This window comes from Harpia harpyja, chromosome Z (genome assembly GCF_026419915.1).
Source record: "Harpia harpyja isolate bHarHar1 chromosome Z, bHarHar1 primary haplotype, whole genome shotgun sequence".
Classification (NCBI taxonomy): domain Eukaryota; kingdom Metazoa; phylum Chordata; class Aves; order Accipitriformes; family Accipitridae; genus Harpia; species Harpia harpyja.
Window position 1 is genome coordinate 101,678,518 of NC_068969.1, and position 21,907 is coordinate 101,700,424.

General features: G+C 42.2%; 2 protein-coding genes across 2 annotated transcripts in view; one reads left to right on the top strand and one right to left on the bottom strand.

The window, feature by feature from the left end:
- TTC33 (tetratricopeptide repeat domain 33) overlaps positions 1 to 4,512 on the top strand; it is a 55,701-nt gene extending 51,189 nt beyond the window's left edge. Inside the window, exon 5 of the mRNA XM_052775628.1 lies at positions 3,813 to 4,512. Within this exon, the coding sequence (XP_052631588.1) occupies positions 3,813 to 4,163 (351 nt within the window). The 3' untranslated portion in view covers positions 4,164 to 4,512. The remainder of the gene's footprint in view (positions 1 to 3,812) is intronic.
- A 5,573-nt stretch (positions 4,513 to 10,085) lies between these two features.
- Positions 10,086 to 21,375, bottom strand: PTGER4 (prostaglandin E receptor 4). Its single transcript, XM_052778334.1, has 2 exons — positions 20,257 to 21,375; positions 10,086 to 12,237 (listed from the first exon to the last, which is right to left on the bottom strand). Exons 1-2 carry the CDS (start codon positions 21,085 to 21,087, stop codon positions 11,644 to 11,646), a joined length of 1,425 nt encoding a protein of 474 aa, XP_052634294.1. The 5' UTR covers positions 21,088 to 21,375; the 3' UTR covers positions 10,086 to 11,643.
- Between the last annotated feature and the right edge of the window lie 532 nt (positions 21,376 to 21,907).

Here is a 21,907-nt window from a genome sequence, read left to right on the forward strand (position 1 = left end):
CATCTGGAAAATTGCCTCCTATATTTCAAGTCTTTTCTCCAAAACATGAGAGCACCAGAAACTTCGAATAAAATGGTTTTGTAAACATAAGAACTGAAAATATTAAGCGTTCACCTCATTTTTTTGAAGACAGAATTATTTTTGCTGAAAAGAAATTACCGGAGAAAATTTTTATTGAAAAGAAGAAATAATCTGAACAGAAAAGTTGCATAGAAAAATTTAGCCTGGCAGTTTAAAGTTAAAATAGAGAAGACATTTACCATTCATATTATATCATATAAACTATTGAACTAGAGTGAAAATATCTGAAAGTATTGTTTGTGGGTTTGTTTTGTTTTTTTGTTTGTTTGTTTAAATAAAAGAAATGTAGTGAGGAGTCTTTAAATACACTAAAATTTCATGAGCATCTCTATGCTAAAGGTTTCTATAAAAATTAGTTATTTATGATCAAGGTGAGTAGTACAAGAAATAAGACTTAATTTCCAATAAAATATTGTCATAGAATGGTTTGGGTTGGAAGGGACCTTTAAAGGTCATCTTGTCCATCCACCCCTGCAATGAGCAGGGACATCTTCAACTAGACCAGGTTGCTCAGAGCCCCATCCAACCTGACCTTGAATGTTTCCTGGGATGGAGCATCTACCACCTCTCAGAAAGGAAAAAATTTCTTCCTTCTGTCTAGTCTGAATCTACCCTCTTTTAGTTTAAATGCATTACCCGTTGTCCTATCGCTACAGGCTCTACTCAAAAGTTTGTCCCTGTCTTTCTTACAAGCCCACTTCAAGTACTGAAAGGCCACAGTAAGGTCTCCCTGGAGCCTTCTCTTCTCCAGGCTGAACAACCCCAACTCTCTCAGGCTGTCCTCATAGGAGAGGTGTTCCATCCCTCTGATGATCTTCATGGCCTCCCTCTGGACTCAGTCCAACAGGTCCATGTCCTTCTTATGTTGGGACCCCCAGAGCCGAACGCAGTACTCCAGGTGGGGTCTCACCAGAGCGGAGCAGAGGGGCAGAGTCACCTCCCTCGACCTGCTGGTCATGCTTCTTTTGATGCAGCCCAGGATACTGTTGGCTTTCTGGGCTGCGAGAGCACATTGCCAGCTCATGTCCAGCTTTTCATCCACCAGTACCCCCAAGTATAATGTTGGATGCTGTAAAAAAAAAAAAAAAAAAAAAATCCATATTTAAGGATCATTAAACACAGAAAAAGATTACTTATAGATGTATATGTATCTTCACTGATGGACATCCTTTGAAATAGGTCAGGTAGTGTCTGTCAGATGTGTCAGATGTAGCATAAAGCCCTAATAAAAACCTTGGGGGCGGATGTGAACTGCATAACCTCTTAAAATGCTCCCTTACCTGTTTTAGGGGTCACTGTATAGTGATAATTACTAGGTCCATGTGTTACAAAAACATGTTATAAAAAGTGTAGTCTGATCAAAACTGCCCTTCACATTTAAAGACACTGCAAGCCAGCAGAAGAGATTATGCTTATGGTACAAATGAAAGATTGTTTGCTACAGAATACCCTATCGTAAGACGAAACGTAAAATATTTTAAAAATACAAGTTCTTCAAATATTGTAACTCAGCAAGTGAGAACATCTTGCAGTAGATTTCATAGTACTCTTCCCTACAGAAGCAAAAGCAGATATGTGACTACATACTGATGTAAAATCCCATAGTCCTTACATGCAGGGTCTCTGAGACTACAGCTGCCCTTTAAGGCTAGAAATACCAGGTTTACCTAGTGCCACCACGTTTTCCTGTAATGCCAGACAGGCAGTTGGAGAAGGAGATTTACATCTCCATCAGGGTGAGAATTAAAAGTAGCACTGTTATTTTCTTTCTTTCTGTCTCAATAGAAGTTAATGGCTGTGGAAGCAGTTACAGTGGCAACATGAAATTTTATGTGGATGACAATTCTGTATTTTTCAGTATTACATTGCTGCTTTAAAATTAATTCCTCTGATCTTTTGCAGCACTTAAAATTTTATTACTTTATTAGTATTATTTTATTACTTATTTATAAAAATGTCACACAAAATATTTTTCTAATAGATTTACAAAGATGATCATTTTATGCTGTATTGCATGAATCATCAATGCAGCTTCTAAGCTTACCAAATGTTACCTTATATTTGATTACTGTGTTTAAGGTTGTTTATTGTGCATTGAACATAACTACATAGACAGGTTTTAGTTAGGGGGCCTTTTTCATGGAAAGCTTCAAAGCAGATGGGGTTTGTTTATATTTTGTTTTCAAAAGAAGTACAAAAAAGAGCATTTAGTGTTTACTTGTAGCTCATCTATCCCTGGAAATTAAAAGCTAGCAAAGTTGAATAAAACGACACCGTTTTGCAAGAACTAAACTGCACTCCTCCCGCTGTTTAAAGTTCAGCATGCTCCTACACTTCAGAGCTGGCTATGGACCAATAATAAAGTATTACTTTTTTTTCTTCCTGGAACTAAAAGGCTGCCTATTGCAACAGCAGTAATACTGATAGCATAATCAGTGTTTTTTAAATCTGATTTGTATCTCTTGTCTGCTGAATTCACGTCATACAGAGTTTGTATGGTAATCTGTGCCAGCAGAAGGATGAATTGGCAGTTTCAGTCAATGCAAATGAAAGGTTTTGATTTTTCAAATTAATTTGCATGCTTTAAGTATTTATAAATTACAACAGAATATGGAATTTGATGGTTGTTCATACGTCTTTAAAATCTTTATATGTGAGTTGCTAGAACTCTTCCCACATGTAATCCAAACCCCTATCATCACTGTTTTCCCACCCTACAGGAAGGCTTCTGTACATCATCACACAAGAGTTTAATCACTCAGGTGGCCATTTCCATAACTGACCACACAGTCATAAATGTGAACACATGCCTGTGTGTACATATACATAAGTCTGAGTGTGTAAGGTCAGTCTTGACCTTTTCACTGTTAATATAATGATAAATACAATACAGTTGTAATTCTTGGTCTAGCATTTTTCCAGTACTGTAGCAATCTCTTCTCATTGCCAAATATCACATCTACTGGATTAGATGGTCACAGGTTTTTTATATTTAACTTATGTGTTGAGTGTTTGTATTTGTGAGACTTCTCCCAACTGAGCTGAAAGATAGGAGAAACAGTATCAACTATACTTAGATGTATTAATATTACATGGTTTATAAGATTATAGGAGTTCTTTCTTAGAGCAACGCTCCAAGTTGGGAGTTTATTTGTCCACTTTTGACTGTTCAGGTAAGTGTGTTTGCAACGACAAACCTGTTACAGAAACTGCTTATCACAGGGCTAGGATTACAGTAGTATTAGGTTTGTATGTGAAATGACTACATGCTAATTTAAAAGCAGCAATATTAGTGATATTTTAAATCCCAGTCATCCTTCTTCTGTATTTCTTTAAACCATATCTCTCTGCTTTTGCATTCCCATGCATCTTATGATAGAAGACAAGTGGGAGAGAAAACCATCAAAACAAAAATTATTTTTGCTTTTACCTTTTTGATTACAATATTATTTTTGACATGAGAACTCTTATTTGTGCCCATGTTGCCAGGTACCTGATTTGTTCAGGCATTCTTGGTACTTTCAGGCACACTTGTACGCGCAGTTGTGTGGGGGTAACGCTGCTATTGAACTTACAGCTGAGGGAGGATTGTTCCACTAAAGACAGACTGGCGTAAAATCACTTTTGTCTTTGGTTGAGTGATGTACGTAATTTTTTTGGTTGCTTTTAATTTCTATGATATGTAGGCTTTAAAGTGTCCAATCCTTGTTTCTTCCCTATTCTGCTTATAGGCAATCCGAAGTTTCCAGGTATCCTTACACATCTTTCCAATGAACCCTGAAGTATGGAAAGAGGACCTTTCCTGGGCAAGAAAACTACATGAACAGCAGAAGGCAACAAAGACTGAGGCAGTGCAGGCACTGGCAAAAGAAAAAGAGCTTTCACAAGAATCAATCCCAGACTATGACTTTGAAAGTGATGAAATTGTGGCAGTCTGTGCTGCTATTGCAGAGAAGGAGAAAGCTCTTTCAGCAGCTAAAACGGTAGTGATTGTGTCTGCTTCAGGCACAGTAGAGACTGTTACTGAGAAGGAGAATTGTCCTACAGCTCCTGATGAAACCCTTTTCATCAGAGCCCGATAGGGCAGCCTTACGGGTTACCATACTGGTTTAAGAAGTTATGTTATTTATTGTATTTGGCTTCCTTTGGTTTTGTTTTTCAAGCAGTGGGAGAGCCTACAAAAGTTAAAGAATTGAAGTTATTTTTCTTTTGTAAATTGAAAAAGCAATGACCTGAGTTGTTCCTTCCATATTTTTGGAGAAGAAAGCCAAGAGTGGATTCTAAAAATCTTATGAACAAATGTAATATTAAAATGCTTAACTACATTTAATCTTTGTTTTTCAAAATTTTACAAGTTAATGTCTACATTTTCCCAGTAATTAATAAGCTTTTATTTAAACTGCAAATAAAAAGGTATTTTTTGAAAATCTATTCCAACCTGTATGCATTAACATTATTTTTCTTCCATTTAAAGTCTGAACTGTTCTCTGTTATCAGAAGTCTTTAGTTTCATTAAGAATACGGTTTTTATGAGGAAGTTTCCTATGAAGAAGAGATGGATTATTATTTTGCTTGTATGTCTGTAAGATAGATCTGGCATCTGATTTGTAGTCAGATGATATCAGTAGAAACCTTTATGTTGCTTTCATAGGTGAATGGGTTAAACACTTTCTGATTAGATGAAAGGAAATGCTATACCAAAAAAGTCCATGAATGCTTCATTATTACTAAATGTTTCACCAGAAGAAAGAACATTCAGAAAGAACACAGCATTGAGTGCTGTGCTACACTCATCACCAAAAGTGAAATGGTGGGATTTAATATAGGTATGTCTGAAGTGTATTATGTTTAGCCCTTTCTTTCATAGTGAGGCTAATCTGATAAAGGGAGTCAATTTGTTTTCCCGATTTCTTATGACCTGCCATTTAAAGTATGTTCTTAGTGAACCAGTTTTTCAGGACAGCATTGCCTGAGTCTCCCTTTTTATCCTCTTTGGATTTTGGATGCTGTCGTGGGTATTCACACTGTATTAACTTAGAGGCATAACGCAGGAGATTTGTTTAATGTTCATCTTTCTTTAGGGGAAGGTGGCCATTGGTTTTTCACATGGGCAGTTCAGAGAAACAAAATCAGGCTGTTTCTTTGATGTGCTCTGTGCTGAGACTGCTCTTTTTCATTGTCTTGAAGAATGGTAGAGGTGGTCACCTCCTAAGAGGAATGGAAAAAAAGGTCAACTGAGGAATTCCTGGAGAATTCAGGATTGGGAACACATCATTTCTACCTGATTTTGATAATATTTTGCATGATAAAAACATTTGAATAATAGTTTTGTAGACAAGTGAAACCTTTTGAAATAAGTCATCTTCGCATTTTTCATATCTGCTTTCTATTTTCAGAATAACACATTTTAAAAGGAAGTAATGTTGCTTGAGAAGCATAGTGGTTTTTCCAGTAGAAAGTGTATTGTAGAAAAATTCTTTATCTTGGATCATGCTTTCAGTTGAATATCTTTATTTAAGAGGACACTTAGAGTCTTTGCAGAAATTATCCCTTTCAAAAACTTAATTGCCGTGTTGTACTTACTAAGTTTTCGTTACTTTTTGCAAGGTTCTTCCTGAATATTTTTCTGTATATATGTGAATTTTTAGATCGGTGCTTGCACCTGTACGCACAAAAAGTTTTAACATCTCCTGACTATTCAAAATAATTACAGCAACTAAAATATATTAAGAAATGTAAAACATCACCATGCTACATTTTTATTTGTTCATTCACTTCAAAAGTAGATCTTAAATGCTTACTGAATAGGCATTTGATTAAGATACGGTTTGACAGATGGTTTAAATTGTCCCAGTTGAAGAATTTCTTAATCTTATTTTTCCTAACAATTAATACAATCTATTCAACCATAGGAAGAGTTAGTATGAGAAGCATTTGGACAGATTTCTTCAGAGACATTCTCTGGCTAGAAAAGGAAATATGTGAGAAGCTGTAAGATATGTTTTCATTTTGAAGGAGCTGGCTATAATCCAACACGTTTTCTTTCTTTGTGCTTTATACTTGCGTCAGTGTTATGTATTCACTCATACAGGAAGGACTGCCTCTGTCCTTTCACAGGTCCATGTTATCATAGAATCTGTTTCCACTGAAATGATTCACAAAATTCCTATTGACTTCAGCACTGCTGGGCCAATCTAATGGAGGGGTGTGCATCTACACCGTCAGGCAGAACGGCCATGCCAGGTTTGAGGGGTGGTTGTTTACATCCCCTGTACTATTCTGATTAGATTAGGTTCTGAATTCTAGGTATTGTCCAGACTGTAGTGTGTTGTAGAGCACTGTAGAGCAGATAAGTTCTTGTGACAATGTTACTCTCAAACTTGGAAAAAGTTAAAAAATTGATGTTTTCAACATTGTTTTTTGTACAGCATGCTGTGTTTTGCATGTATGGGATTTTCTGAATCTGTTTGAATAAAATATTGACTCCTCTGCTGCTTAGTGATGCCTGTTCATTCTTTTGGTTATAACAAGAATAAGGGTTACTGTTGACCATTTTAGAATGTTACTCATTCAATCAGTTGGCTTCTTCTGTCTCTGCTGAAATGCTAATGTGTTATAGTTAAAAAAAAAAAAAAAAAGTCTCAGGAAAAATGTTTAATAAAAGGTAGTGCTCAGTGCTTTTAAACCTCTCAGGGGTATCCAAATGAGAGGGAGCCAAAGGAGAAAGCCTTTGTTATCAAAAATGGGATATCTATGAAGCACACTCCCACTTTGCCATCAGGAATTTATTTTTACTGTTCTTCTTCATCACTAGTGGCAGTAGCTTCCATGTGTTTGCTTTCCATATGAATTGTATAATAAAATACCAAAGTGTTGCAACATCATTAAGGAGGAAATCTCAACAGTAACAGTAGGTTAAGTGGATTAATTTTGCTTAATTTGAAATTACAATTAAATATTTAAATATAATTTTTTCCCTTTGAATGCCTTTTTATCCAGTGGAAAGAAATACACAGCCTCAGAGGGCCATTCATATGCCTTGTGTTAGATAAGTATCTTAGAATGAGTTGAATCAACCTCCCAAGGTGCCTAATTATTCCATTGACTCCAAAGGAAGCTGAAGGTGACTGATGGGCAGTTAACTTCAAGTGCTGAAACAAGGCAGATGAATTCCACTCTTGGAGATAAGTGTCTTTAAAAAACTTAAACATAGATTATAATGAGAGAGAATAAATCCTTTCTGACAATACTAGAGGATAAAAAAAGTATTGATCAGATAACACAACAGTGACTCTAATTTGTAACACCATAAGAGATTGGATTTTAAAAGTAGTTATGGAGGGGAGAAAGGCAAGTGTAACAGTTTCCTCTGCTCTTCTAGTCTGAATATCTGTTGGTGTGGGGATCAAGATTAGAGCTAGCATTGGGAACTTACTTGGCCATACAAGGTAAGTCCCACCCAGATCCTAAAACCAAGGGGAAGGACGTAAAAACTAGTGTTGAGGGTAGGTGCTCTCTTAATTTATTTTGAGGTCATATAATAGCTATCAGACTATAATAAGCATAGTTAGGACTGGGGCACAGGAAAGCAGAAGCATGTGGGCTTGGTTTATTGGCAGGTTGCAGACAGCATGTGTTTATTGTAGGTCGGTATCACGTTAATATCGTGTTCTCGAATGGACTGGAGTCCTTGGCCTGTGGTATCTCCAGAGAGGGCTAGTTTAGAATCAGGAGGAGCTTGTGAGCATGGATGATTGCTGGATCCTGCCAGATGTGCTGGCCTGGTTTTGAGGGCTGATGTTCTAAGAGCCACAACTCAGGAGCTCTAAGGGTAATAGAGGGTAAATGACCATGCGGAAAGATTAGAGGTGAGGAATGAGTTGCCTATTGGGGTTCAGAAAGCAGGCGATTTAGACTCCAGTTGGTTTCCAGAACCGGTAAAGCTGGCAGGTGTAGAACAAGGCCTAGGAGTGGAAAGGTCTAGTGGTATTTAGTAGCTGTCATAGTAAATCTGCCTTAAGTACAATGGTTTTGCAGTTGTGTCTAGGAGCAGAACTAAAAACTTTGTAGAAAGCTTCTTAGCTAGGGTGATGCCATTTGAAGATAGTGGATTACACTGATTTTGTTAGTGCTTTGGCATTGCGCCTATAGTACCAATTTGGGTTAGGCAGCACCAGTGTTGCAGACAGCAAAGATGTATAAGCTTGATTTAAAACAGGACCCTACAGCCCACCCTTATAGTCCAAGCCCTCTGTCAGTATATCCTACACCCTAAACCTGGGCCCAATTGTATTGATGAGAGATTCAAACTGATCTACAAATTTTCACAGAAACAACTGTGCCACAGGACAGGGGCTTAAATGGAGTTGGGGCTGGGGTTTGGGCCATGGCAGGGAGGTGGGAGGTCTAGCGGTACCTCTGGGTGGAAGAGGTTCTGTGAAGCGGTGGTCTGGCATGTGTGGGCAGGACGGACTGATGGATTGCCAGTCACAGGACTAGCGGGATGGAGTCAGGGAGATGCAATTTTGGTAAGAGAAATTTTTGAATGGCAAATTGGTCCACTTTCTGTGAACACAGAGGACTGGGGAAGGTGGATGCAGATGTGGAAGACAGGCTGTTTCGGGGGTATATGGATCTCTAGGGAGCAGAAGGGAGCTATAATGTGTGAGAAGGGAAGCCCTTTTGAACGTATGGAAACTACTCGCAATACCTAGCAGGAAAATAACCTTTTAGCATCCATATGGCAAATTAATCTCTACAAATTTTTACTCTATTTTATGAGACTTGTTACGCTTAGGGAGGCTGAGGAAGAGAATTCAGTGATGCGTTGTGGTCAGCATGGATGAGGGTGCCAAAGCTGAGCGGGACTGTTGGGCAGGTGAGGGAGACATAATAATCTGTCACCCTAAAAAAAGGCACACTTGGCTGGTCCTTTTAGCCAGGCTACTTCTGAACACCCATCTGTGTTTGCAACTTGGCAGTAGAGGTGCTTGGATTTTGTCTGTGCACTGCCATTGAGTTGTGGCAGGCAATTCCAGTATTGCTGAGGAGACTTTGTAATCTGTGGGCTGGTTGGGAATCCTTGAGTTCATTACTGAGGGAGTTAGTGTCAATATGTGCTGCGAGTCCAGTCCACTACTGACACACCAGTAATGCTGTGGGCAGAAAGAACACCTCAGGCTTACTGTATGTGTTTGCTAAGGGAAGCTAGAAGGTCAGCGACTGAAGATCGTCTGTTCTTGCTTAAAGCTCTTCCAGACCACATACATGTATTTCTCATCAGAAATGATGAGAAATAATAATAAAATAATAAAATACCAATTAAAATAATAATAATAAGCCCTTGCTTATTTAAATACTTACTATACTCTGTTGATATTGAATTCTGTCATTGCATACAGTACCAATAACATTGGTGTGCTGCTTCGGGCCAGCTGCAAAGTATGGTATACCAGTATTGGTATAGGTGGTGTATCTGCAGGTGGCAGTCCCACCTTCCTGCTCTGCCAGGTACTATTTCCTGCCTTGGGAAGTACGATGAGTGCATTCTATTTGTTGGTCACTAGTAAGCAACAGACCATAGTTAAGTGGTTTAATTGCAAAGAATTCAGGCAGATCTTTATCTGTAGCTGCAGTAGGAACTTGAGTAATACTGTTCTCCAGCTTAACTGGTGGAACAGTGGGTTCTGCTGCAAATATTTGTGTAGAGATTTAACTTCACTTTCTACATGTATCAAGGCAAATAAGCTCAACTGCTCCCCTATTAAAGGAAAATGTCTTTGATTTCTGTTTGTCTGCATAATTTTCATGGCTCTATGTTGGTGCTCTTGGGGACATTTTTGAAGATGACTGCGTCTTGCTGAAGGTGATCATGCTGTGGTGTTTTGGAAACTTACAGGACAAAGTATGTTTTGACAGTAGCTCAGCGCAAAGTGTTCCAAGATGGGAGGCTTGTTAAGGTGAGGAGTTGGCACTGAATGGCAGACTTGTATAAACATCTGAGATCAAGCAGAACATTTCCATTTAATTGTGATCTCCAAAATTACTTTGGTCAGTACAACTGCTTAAACATATCAACATAAGGCTCAAGATTTTCATTACAATAAAGCATTCACATGAAAACACTTTAAGCAGCATAACATGCTTCGTATTTGACAAAACATCCTCCAAATATTTGTACAGAATTATTTTGATAAACAGTGTTTCTGGAACAAGATCTAACCCTTACAACATAAAACACAAAATTCCTTTTTGTCAGTGGTTAACAGCTGGTTTTGATGATGTGTTTGCCATTAAAACTCTAGGAACGAATGATTTTCAAGGGGTTCAAGACCAGGATATGGTTCTATATAACCTATACTTTTAAATGATTCTGCTTCCATGGTTTTGTACATTTATTTGATGGAGTATCAGATTATACAGTCATAAAATTCTATTTACTATTTAAAGTAAAATGATAAATGTTATGAAAAAATGCCTTTATTACATCAGTGATGCTTTAACTAAAGTGAATATTAAGACTATTAACCAGGGGTTGAAACTTTTAGGCCCTGATATTGAAAGCACTTCTATATGTCCTTAACCTTATATGTAAGGAGTCTCCCTGGCAGCAGAGGGACTACTCTGATGGGCGAAGTTAAGTGCGTGCTTAAGTGTGTGCAGACTGTGGGCCAAAGTACTCGGAGAGGCGCAGATGTGTTATACAGAGAAACATTCTCAGCACATAAATAAAATCTGGCTTTTTAGTATGTACATGTACTGGAAAGGAATACTCTTAACTGAAAGGATGTGTTTTCTTTTTCTCTCTTAATAGCGTACATATTCCCATTTCACTCAGAAAGTGCTTATGTATTCTCAGCTAGAGAATTACCTCATCAGCTGTGAATCTAGCATGGACAACAAATCCAAACCAAGAAGGTCTTATCAGCAGGAAATACTGGGGGAAGAGAAGGCTGGCAATCGTTTCTATATACCTTGTATTAATAAAAAACCTTCTCATAGAGAAGAATAGACTTTTAAATATTTTCAATCCTGATACATATGCAACAGTAAAAATTCACATTTTCATGCTTTAGTGAGACACTTTAAAATCCTGCCCCAGGCAGCTCTCAGGATAGCTGTGTCCAGTTCCTAGCAGCTGCCTCACATTCAGCTCTAGTACCAGAAGCTTAAACTCTTGATAGCTGAGCAACCATGGGGAGAGAAAACACAGTTCTACTAGATTTGGAAAGGGAAAGAAAGAAAAAAGAAAGTGATGGGTCTTTCTATTTCCAGAGGCCCAGTAGCTCTCCTGTGTCCCAGAACAAGACAAGGCAGTTCACGTTTCCAGTCCCATTAGACCTGCCCTGTACCAGTTCTGATGGCAGGGCCCAAGTGCAGCGCCTGTTCCACACAGTCCTCAGTAGTCTAAAAGAAACGTACCCTTCACATGGCAAGAGAAAAATAGCCCTTTGGAGCACAGCTGAACCCCTCTCCCCTCGAACAGGCAGAACACCTATCTATTGCACCAGTTTTTCCAATGTACCAGGAAGTATCCCCAGGGTTGATGCCTTTCATGGCTATCTATATACACTTTTCTGATAAATTCAATGTCTCTGTAGGGAAGGTGACCTGCAGTGGGCTGCCCTTGGATGTAGAGCTGGCCCCGCCACCAGACCTGATCTCATTCACCAGGAAGACGCTCTCGGAATCCTGTCCCTGGGAAGAGTCCGAGGTTTCCGAGCTGCGCAGTGTCCTTACTGACATGGTGTCAGGCTGAGCCAAGCTGGCACTGGGGCCTGGAAGCGGCACGCGACCCCCGACGCTGCTTTCGCTTAACTCCGGAGGATAGAGCAGCGTTTGTGAGGTGCTGCTGATCTCCCTCAGCTCACGGGAGATGAAGGAGGGTGACTGACTTGACATAGCAGAGGAGGTCCTGCGGCCATCCACGCAGTTGAAATTGCCCCCTGAGTGCTGTCTCCGAGCCCCTCCAATGCGGCAGAAGAGGCATTTGATCTTCTCAATGGCTTTGCTGAGCACAGTCTTGCGGAGGAGGATGTAGACCCATGGGTCCAAAATGGGGTTCACCGAGGCAATGCGGATGGCTTGCAGGTCAGGGTTTTGCCTCACATCCCTCACTGATTCCGGCTGGTACAGCTGGTTCACAAAGACACGGACCTGCCCACGGAGATGGGGAAAGAGAAAGACACTATTATACAATTACATCAGTAAATCAAAGTTTAAATTTCAAAGCAGAGATCTAGATTCGCTACCACAAGCTACGACAAGAGAAGAGGCTGGCAAAGCTGTGAGTTTACTTCTAGAAATAGCGAAAAAATCAGAGATATCACTCTGCTGTAAATTGGCCGCCTTTGTTACAGATAGGAAAGGAAGGGCTCTTTCTGTCCCTCATAATTAATCCTTGAACCTCCAACTTCTGGCTGATGTTTTTAAAAATTCCTTTCTCCTGATAGAACCCAGCAGCAAAGTTGTAGACCTGTATCCTGCTTCCTTGGTATACCTTGAGTCCTACGCTACCTGCAAAGAGATATCTGACTGAGGAGACCTGGACAATCGGTTCCTCTAGCAAAGGTCTAATAATTGTTTGGTTAGAAACAAACTGAAACACAGATTACAATCTAAGTACACTAGACTCTGGAAACAAGTCCAGAGCTGTCGATTCCCAAATTTAGAAATGCATCTTGCTGGCACCTGTCCTTATTGGAATTGTTTGTATACCCTCAACTGTTTTCTTGCTGCAGCATGGTTTGGAAAAAAGGAATGTTTAAAAAAAAAAAAAAGGAAAAAAGGAAAGGTCCGCCAGCTAGTAGAAGATTTTTAATAGGTCAAGATGATGAGATGATTGCAGCGTGGGAGTGCACTGCTCTCCTACACGAGCTAGCATTTTGATTCTATTTACAAAAGCAAAAAAACACTGATGAAGTGGTCAAGAATTTAAGACATTGAAGCTGCTGCATGAAGTCACTATTTAATTAGCAATTTTAGTTTATCATGCACAAAATTTAAGACTAAAGGATCCTGTCTTCTACACAGAAATGTCTTCTTCAGCTTCTTCCTTGGCATCCAAGAAAAAAAAATAGTTACCTAGTCCCTCTCCTGGTTTAGAAGCCACTTTTGTAAATGCTACTGTAAGGTGCCATCCAATTCTTTGATATCAATTGATATCTTTCCAGCATGGCTAAGGAGGATGGCATCATGTAAGTTTGTCATGCTGATCAGTCTCAAATAGCTGTTCTCCATTTCAGCAAGACCTATACAGTCTCCAGTTATAGGAAGACCTAGGAAAGCCAACAAAAAGAATTGGTAATTGAAGATGCTGTTTTCTTACCTTAAGGTAAGTCAAAATAAATCCCTTAATTATCTTCTTATATCTGATACAGTAAAAATCTAGTAGCAAAATTATGAGGTTTCAAAAATCTTATCCTTGACTCCTGAAATAAATCAAGTCTTGCCTAGCAAGGAGGTTACAGACAAGGAGGCAAACAAGCACTTAAATAAAGGAGCCAAACTAGAACAGTCCTCTTAAGTCATTTTTATTAGAAGTTCTGCATGTGAAGCCATCCAAGTCTGGTGAAAAACTTTACAATTCTGTTTGAAGAAATTTTCCTGCAGCAGGGTAATGTGCTGGCATTCAGCTTGTCAGAATTCAGAGATGGAGTGTGCTCCAAAGCTATCAATGACGTGTGTTTAAAATAACGCAGAGTCCCTCTTCAGAAGTCCTATGCATATAGTTTCTCTCAAACCGACTGTGAAATCAATGATTGCCCATATTTTCTTTCTCAGTACTTTTCTCTAGGTTTATGGGTAACAAAACCTGCCCAGGGAATTCAAAATATGGGAAAATCTTGAATTTATACAGCAGTATAATGATCTGAGTTTTATTCTCTGTTACTTTCCTCATGATTTCTAATGCTGCAGATGCCTTTTTGACAACTAATTTATTGCCTTATTTTTCTGTTATGCCAAAAATGCAATTCAAGTACTTCAAAGAGTATTCCTCTGCATATTGAACTTATTTTTATGGGTTTTTCTTTTATTAAGCTTTACTCGCTTCAAATTTTTTCCATTATTTATTTTGTATTAGCCTCCTACCCGATGTCCATCCCTACAACGTTCCACGTATCACTGGCAGAGAGGAGACCAGCCCCTCCAGAGGCCAAAATTTTTCAATACCTACGGTTTGGCTGGTAATGATTCCCTAACAAACGCCCTTAATTAATACCTCTCGCCATTTGCCCGGGGGGGGGGGGGGGGGGCGCGCAGGGATGCCAGTCTCCCCTCTGACTCGAGGACCCCTTTCCTGAGCGGACCGCTAGGTGGCACGGACGGCCCACGGTCACAGCGTGTCCCGTGTCCCGTGTCCCGTGCCGCGCCCCCCCCCCCCCCCCCCGCCCAGCACGGACGTCCCACGGTCACAGCGTGCGTGTGTGTGTGTTCCGCGTCCGCCTCCTCCCCCACCCCGGACGGACGTCCCACGGTCACAGCGTGTCCCGTGTCCCCCCCCCGCAGCAGCTCCGCCACCTGCCCCGCGCCAAGGGCCAGCCGCCGCAGCCCGGCAGAGGCCGGCGCAGGGACACTCCGCGGGTGGGGAGAAGTTCTGAGACTCACTCCATCAGCCCGTGTAAGTAAAGCTGCTATTAGCCACACGCGGGCGGGCACTGAATCACGAGTGTGGCAGTCGGGATTCCTGAACCTGGAAGGCTGGAAAAGAAGCTGATGCGACATTGCCTGGCATCGGCTGAAATCTGTTCTTGAAATACCTACTTGACCGTTCGTGTGAGATTTTTCCCCCCTCCAAAATGATAAGAGGTCAAGTGTTTAAATATACGAAGGTCAAATATATAAATACGCTAAGGTCAAATATATAAACATACAAAGGTCAAATTTCCCCAGGGGATTTAACCTGTGCCATAACAACCTTTCTTTCCATATGCTCCTTTTCTTTTTCTGTACTGAGATTTCCGTGCGCAGGGGAATACACCCTGAAAGCGTGTAAATGCTGGTCTATGTATTTGACCGGTTGATCATTGGACAGGGACATGCCCTGGGAGCCAGGAGTTCAAAGGACAGTGTTGAGGGAGTGGAGGCCTTCTAGCAGCTCGTACAACTAAATGCAGTCATTACCAGGAAGATTAGAAGTGTGACAGGCGGGGGTATTTGCTGATCAACTAATCCATATCACAGAACCAGAAGGCACACTTTGAAGATAGCTGAAGAAGTACACAGTCCAACTCCGGAGACCTGACTTTTTTTTTTTTTTTTTAAACTTGGAGCTATCGTTACACGTCAGTGATTTAATAGTGGGATTGTTCTTTTGATAAGCAGCCTATGAAGTTAAGGTACCTATTTCACCTTTCTCTGTCTACCTGGCAGACTTCATAGAAAGACAAAAATGTCTTTAAGTGCTGACTCTGTAACTGAAAAGGACAATCACTGGTTGCACAGTGCAGCTTGCTCTTTGTTATCTCTGTATGCTTTATTATTTCCTTTTGACAGATATGCGGCACATATAGGTGAAAGATTCATAACATGGACCTATTTAGTGGGAACTTTGGACCGTACAAAACTGTTTCTACTTCCCAGAAAGGTCCCATGTCTTTTAGTAGAAGCCCCCCAGAATGTCAAATGCATTTATCAACTCAGACCTATTGCTGGGATTACATCTTAATCACAATAACATAAAAATTAATCAGTGTGGGAATGTCAGTATTATCATTTCTTTACATACTGGTGAAACAGCATTCACTAATGTATCATCTTCAAGAACAGCGCAAGATGTATGTATCCTGTTTTGGCTACTGCTGTAGGAGGCAGCACGAAAAAGGATATTGCCTTGCATGTTCTAAGTAAGTGCCAAGTAAGTGGAATCCACTACTAAATTAGCTAACCTGATGCTTGAATTTGTGCAATTTGAAATCCTAATTAAAGAAAGAAGCAAACTAGAACAATTCAAATCTCAAAAGAACTAGTTTTGTATGTTAGCTTTGTAGCTGTAGAATTCAGGCAACATACACACCTTAAAAGTACTAACAGTTTGTTTGCAATTGTGTCAAGAAGCACACAGCTCCAAGGTATGCTGAGTTTATGCTCAAGTGATAGGTACCTGGAGGATCTGAGTCCTGTGTGCTGTTTGCTGCTTTTCCTTTTTACTAACTACAGATGCAAATCATGATTTCTAATCCTATGAAGTACAATAAAGTGACTTGTATAGTTACAGTCTCACTGGTAATTGTCTTCATAGCTTCTACCTGCCCTCAAAATGTCCCCACATACTGATAGGATAAATTTAAAAACCATACAGTAGTAAGCAGGAACAAGTTTTTCAGCTCTACAAGCCAATAACCTTTGTCTTTCAAGGGCTTGGTGTCTGCTTGGTGTCTACTCCATTGCTCAGAAATCATGTCTGCCACCTTGCTGTTGGCTGCGGACAGCCCCTGATATTTAAAGACAAAAGTCGAAACCAACCAAGGCAAAAGAAAACCCAAACTTCTAGATCAATTAAACATTAAGTTAGAAAATCCTGATTATTTCATGCAATTGACCGGATGTACACCCTGAAACATTATGTTTTATTTTCCACTTAACCGTAATTTAACAACAATGTTCAGTGGTCAGGATCAGAAAAAGATCACGCACTTAAAAATCTTAAGAGTACCTGACAGGCTGCTGGAGTAAATTACAGACTTTGAGTAGTGTGTGCCTATTTACTCTTGTAAGAGTTTGATTTTTTTTTAAAGGCCAGATAATAGTGTCTACTCTATTCTTGACAAAATCCCTCCTGATATAACTTATTCCCTACTTTTAACTATATCCAATTCTATTTTCTAAAAACTCACAGTATTTTAAAAGATGTGATAACGAGTGTGGAGTGTAGACAAGAGTCAGCACACAGTTTATGCATTTTCCTTATTTCATTTTTTAACTATTGTCAGATTCTTCTTCGTGTCTTTCACGTCACTTTCTGCATACCGAGAACTCATCAGGTTATATCAAAAGTTTCCTTTCACTAATATTTTTCATTCAACTTTTCTTTCCTTGATAAATTTGATCACCCTTCAGTTCTGTCAAGTTCATTCAGCGTTTTGCACAATCCCCCAAAATTGTTACAGCACTTGTTGTCACTGTAAAATTTTGCTGATTTTATTAATAAATCATTAAGACACTAAACAACCCTACTTGTAAACTGAGTCCTAGAGCATTGCATTATTAAAAACTGCTGTTCACTGTGGCTCAGCTTGCTGTTCTTTAACCACTTTTTAAATCAAGACAAGCCTTTGCTTATTATTTCAGGGCTATTTAATATTTTAAGACTTGAAAATTTTTTGTCAAACCCTAATAAAAGTAGCCAGCTGGATCGCCTCTGTCTGCTATTTTATTATGTTGTGAAAGTGTTCATTCTAAAATTTTAGAGGTTTATGTCTCTCTTTCAGAAGTTGCTTTGCTTTGACTGAAGTGATGGTTTATTCAGCTGAAATCGTCAGTAGGAAGTCAGCTCATCAGAAAACTTCAGTCACAAAGCTCCCTCCGAGCCTCCTTTGTGCACCTGAATCCTGTCGCTGCCACCACCTTACCACTTGCATGACCTGGGTGACTGCCAGGTTGTCCTGTTGTAGATGAGCCTCTTGCTCGGCAAGAGCTCCCTAAAGCTCCTACGAGTCATGAAAAGGTACATCTACATGAGTTATTTGCCTATCTCTGCTAGTGGCTCTTTCTAGGGGTTTGTAGCATAAAGGTGTCACTTCTCTGAGTTTGTATCTACCTCAGTTCTTAACCTCAGTCTCTGTACACAACCAAAGGGCTTAATACAGCGGCATACACAGCTGTACATCATGGCACAAAGCAGTGTATATGGCTATAGTTTATTCCCGCAGGGGGGAGGCAAATGACTTACAAAAGCTACTTAACAATGAAGAAACTTAACCACACAGGACACTGTGATGATGTGTACATATGTGGTTGTGTTTGGTTTTTTTTAAAAATAAAGCTTCTTTTTTTTCTTAGTCATCCATCTAAGTGAAATGACAGTCTCTTACCTCTTTTCAGATACAGAAAAGATGTGCTGCTTTAACAGGGAAAAGCTAACTTATATGAACACTCCCAAGGTAACGCTGTGCCTTTGTAAGTAGTGAAATCAAGGTCTGAGAGAGCTACACAACTTCATCAGCTGCATCTTCACATAACTTCTGCCATATGCAAGTTTTTCACTAGCTACTGTTTAAATAATAACCGTTTTGCCCCACCCAGGTTCATGAATTTTAACTGTCAACAATCCAGTTCCCTTTCTGGTAACCTCTCCCTCTTGATTTTTCCCTTTTTTTGTTTTTTTAATATTCTGTAAAAGACTGCCTAGCTCCAAATGGATATGAACAATTTCATTTTGCATTTTACAGTCAGACTTCTCAGCCTTCCTCCAGCTGCTCCTCCACGGGATAAGGTTTGGCTTTTTTTCTGAGACTGCTGAAGTCCATCAGCTGATAACCTGTATCCCATTAGGACACTGTATTTAATTCCCAGAACTCATTCTCCACATTTACCAGCATCTCTTTTGAAAACGCAATATTGTTCTTTTGTGAAGTAGCTGTTATAATAGTAGATTAATCAAATTAAGTACTGTCAACCCACGGTACTGTCGGGGTTTTGGTCACCCCATGACCTCATGCCTCCCGGTGCAGCAAGTCAGCTTATCCCTGCGGTTTCTGCAGCTGGACTGCAGGGCAGGTTGTGTGCGGTTCCTCCATCTAACGCATGTGCACCTCCGGTAGACACCCTGTGTGCAGCTCAGACAGCACCTCTCGACTTCCTTCAGATGTCAGGCAACGCACCGTGCTCAGCCATGCTACAACGCAACGCAAAGTGACAACGCTGAAGGACGGGTGACGGCCTTCGGCGACAGCCGGGGCGCTGGTGCTCCAGCACAGCCACACTTCGCTGGCTCCTGTTTATGTTAGTAATGTGGCAAAACTGGCCCGACTCTTGCGATTCCAGCTCCTCCAAAACAGGGGGACGGACTCGCTGACCTCTCGAGTCCTGTTCACATGTACTTCTCTAAACTTCCTTACCATGGTATACACAATTTGTTTCACATCCCCAGCTGGCCAGCTGTATTTCACACACATTGTAGCCCCTCTATGACAGAGGAATGACCCTACTGACAGCAAACCCCCTTAAAACAATCCTTCTAAAAACACCTTCTGTCTGACAACCACTGCTTGGCTTCCTACGCTGTGTTTTGGAAGGTGGCAAGTAAGGCAAGCCAGCTATTTGTTTAATGTCTCTGAGCCAGAAGAGGACAGAAGTTCGCCAAGCTTTGTTATGGTGGGTGGCAAGCAAGAACTGAGCCTCCAGCTGGTGAGGATTTTTGTCTTCCTTGGAGATAAAGTGGAGGAATAGAAATAAGTGGATCCTGCATGTTCGATTTAATGACACTAATTGTATCAGCCATTTCAGAAAATTAGCAAATGGTTAGTGGTAATTTTGTTTGACATTTTGGTATGATCTCTAGGTTTATGTGGGCCAGATTCCTCCAACTCTCATTTAACTGAGCATTACACCGACGGGTGGTTCCACCGAGTTTACTCCTCCCACAGCAGGGAGCTGCTGGAGGGATGTCTGTATGGGATCTACCCCAGATAAGGTGGCTGAATCCCTCAGGAGGGGAAGCTCGGTTCAGGTTTTGGGTGTGAAGCACTGTGCGTGTTGCTGGTGCCAACTCAACAGAGCCCTGTCCTCCTTCCGCACATCAAGGACTGCTGTACCCTTCAGCAACAGCGTGCACATTTTTAAAACACAATAAACATCCAGAAATGCAGGCCAGACCCAAACCTCACTCATCACAAATTAATTTTGGAAGTGAACTTTGAAGTGCCTTTAGCTCTCTTTAAGATTTTTGCTGTGTGGATTCCAGTTGAACAGTGGAAAAATGATTAAGAATTTTTGGCGCTGTATTTTAACCAATCAAAGGAGCTGAGGACTTGGGATAAGCGTGTTTCTTTTCTTGTAAATATAAATCAACACAACCTTCTCTCACCATGCATGTATGCTAACAGCCTTGAAGATATTATAACAGTTTGCAGCACCAGCTAAATAGGAGTCTGTCCTACAAGCACAGACTAGGAGGAGAAAAGGCTCAACGGTGCGGATGATGGAAAAGAAGAAGGGTTGCACAACGTTACTCACCACCAGAGGAATGGAGCAGATGACCACCACCAGGGAAGTGGCAATGAGCAGAATAACCATCTGGATCTCCGCTCCGGCCATCCGACGGAAGCTCCGGCGTCTGCGAAAGTCAGATAAACGGCTGGAGGTGGTGTCTGTCCCCAAGGACGTGCGTCGCATGAACTGGCGGTGCATGCGAATGAGGGCCACGCACACCAGGATGTTGCAGATCACCGTGACCATGATTAGGAAGGAGCTGAAGCCAGCGTACATGTAGGAATATGCCGCATGGGTGGCCTTCTTTGCTCGCCAGTCTATGAAACACCAAGTGTAAGGGTACTGCAAGGTAGATCTGCCGAGCCCCATGCTGGGGAGGGCGCAGAACAGCACGTTGGAAGCGTAGATGGCAAAGAGCGTGAGCCCTGCCAGCTTCTTGTCTACGTAATGGTTGTAGAAATAGGCATGGTTGATGGCCAGGTACCTCTCTATAGACATGGCACAGATAATGCTGAGGCCAGAGAGTCCAAAGAAGAGGAGGATGAAGGAGCTGTACTCACACAGCGCCGGTCCTCCTGGCCAGCGGTTCTGCAGGTAAGTGGCAATAGTGACCGGACTCACCAGGCAGGTCCCCAAGAGATCAGTGACTGCCAGCCCGCAGACCAGGGTGTAGAAAGTAGTCTCCTTCTGCTCCTTCCTGGACTTGCAGAGCACCACGATGGCTATGAGGTTGCCCACCACACCGAAGATGAACATGACGGTGGGGATGGTGGGGGGCTTCCCACCCTCGGCCCCACTGGCGGTCCCGTTGGCAGAGCCGTTCGCAGGTGGCATGATGGTGGGGTCGAAGGACATGATGCCCACGCTGCCACCGGGGAGTCGAGCGAAGGAAGGCAAGAGCGGGTCTGAAAGGAAAGGCAGGCTAAGGGAGGGGAGGGTGTAGTCTAGCGTGAAAATAAAAATGCAAATGAGACAGAAGGGTGGGGGGGAAGTGGTGTGTTTTAGTTAAAAAAAGAAAAAAAAAGTCCCCAAAAGCAGCCGAAGCAGGGTGCCGCCCGGCAGCGACCGACTGCAGCCGGGGGAGCCGAGGCTGCCTCCTCCCGCCGCTGCTCTCCCCGCGCAGACCGCAGCGCTCCGCCGCCCAGCCCGAGCGCGGAGCCGAGCCGAGCGGAGCCAAGCCGAGCCGAGCCGAGCCGAGCCGAGCCGCCTCACCGCCTCTCGCACCGACGCCGGGGAGGGCTCGGCGCAGCGCTGGGGCGGCCCTGGGCGGGCGGGCGGCGGCTCCAGGTGCCGCCGGGGGTGGCGCGGAAAGGTGCCGGAGCGCGGTGGCGGCCGCCGCTCATCCCCTCCCGCCGGCCGGCGCGGCGGTGCGTTGCGGGGCGCGGGCTCCGTCTAACTCCCCGCGCCGCTCCCGCCGAGTTTCGCCGCGGAGGGCGGAGGCGGCGAGGGCAGCTCCCGCCGCTGCTCCCCGCCCTCTCGCCCCATTGGCCGCGCCGGGGAGGGCAGGTTGCGCGGGGCCGGGCACGGGCACCTCCGCCCGGGGCTGCGGGCGGAGGGAGGCGGGCGGCCGTTGGTGGCGGCGGGGGGGGCGGGGTGTGTGTGTGGGGAGGGAGTGAGGCGGGCACCGGCCGGGCAGCGGGCACCGGCCCGCGCGGAGCCCGCTTGGCCGCCTCCT

What these genes read in the sequence shown, in the direction of transcription:
- PTGER4 (XM_052778334.1), bottom strand. Translation starts at nt 21,087, where the DNA reads ATGTCCTTCGACCCCACCATCATGCCACCTGCGAACGGCTCTGCCAAC. An exon ending in TCTGCTCCATTCCTCTGGTG is followed by an intron (nt 12,238 to 20,256) that starts GTGAGTAACGTT and finishes CTCCGTGGGCAG; the next exon opens with GTCCGTGTCTTTGTGAACCA.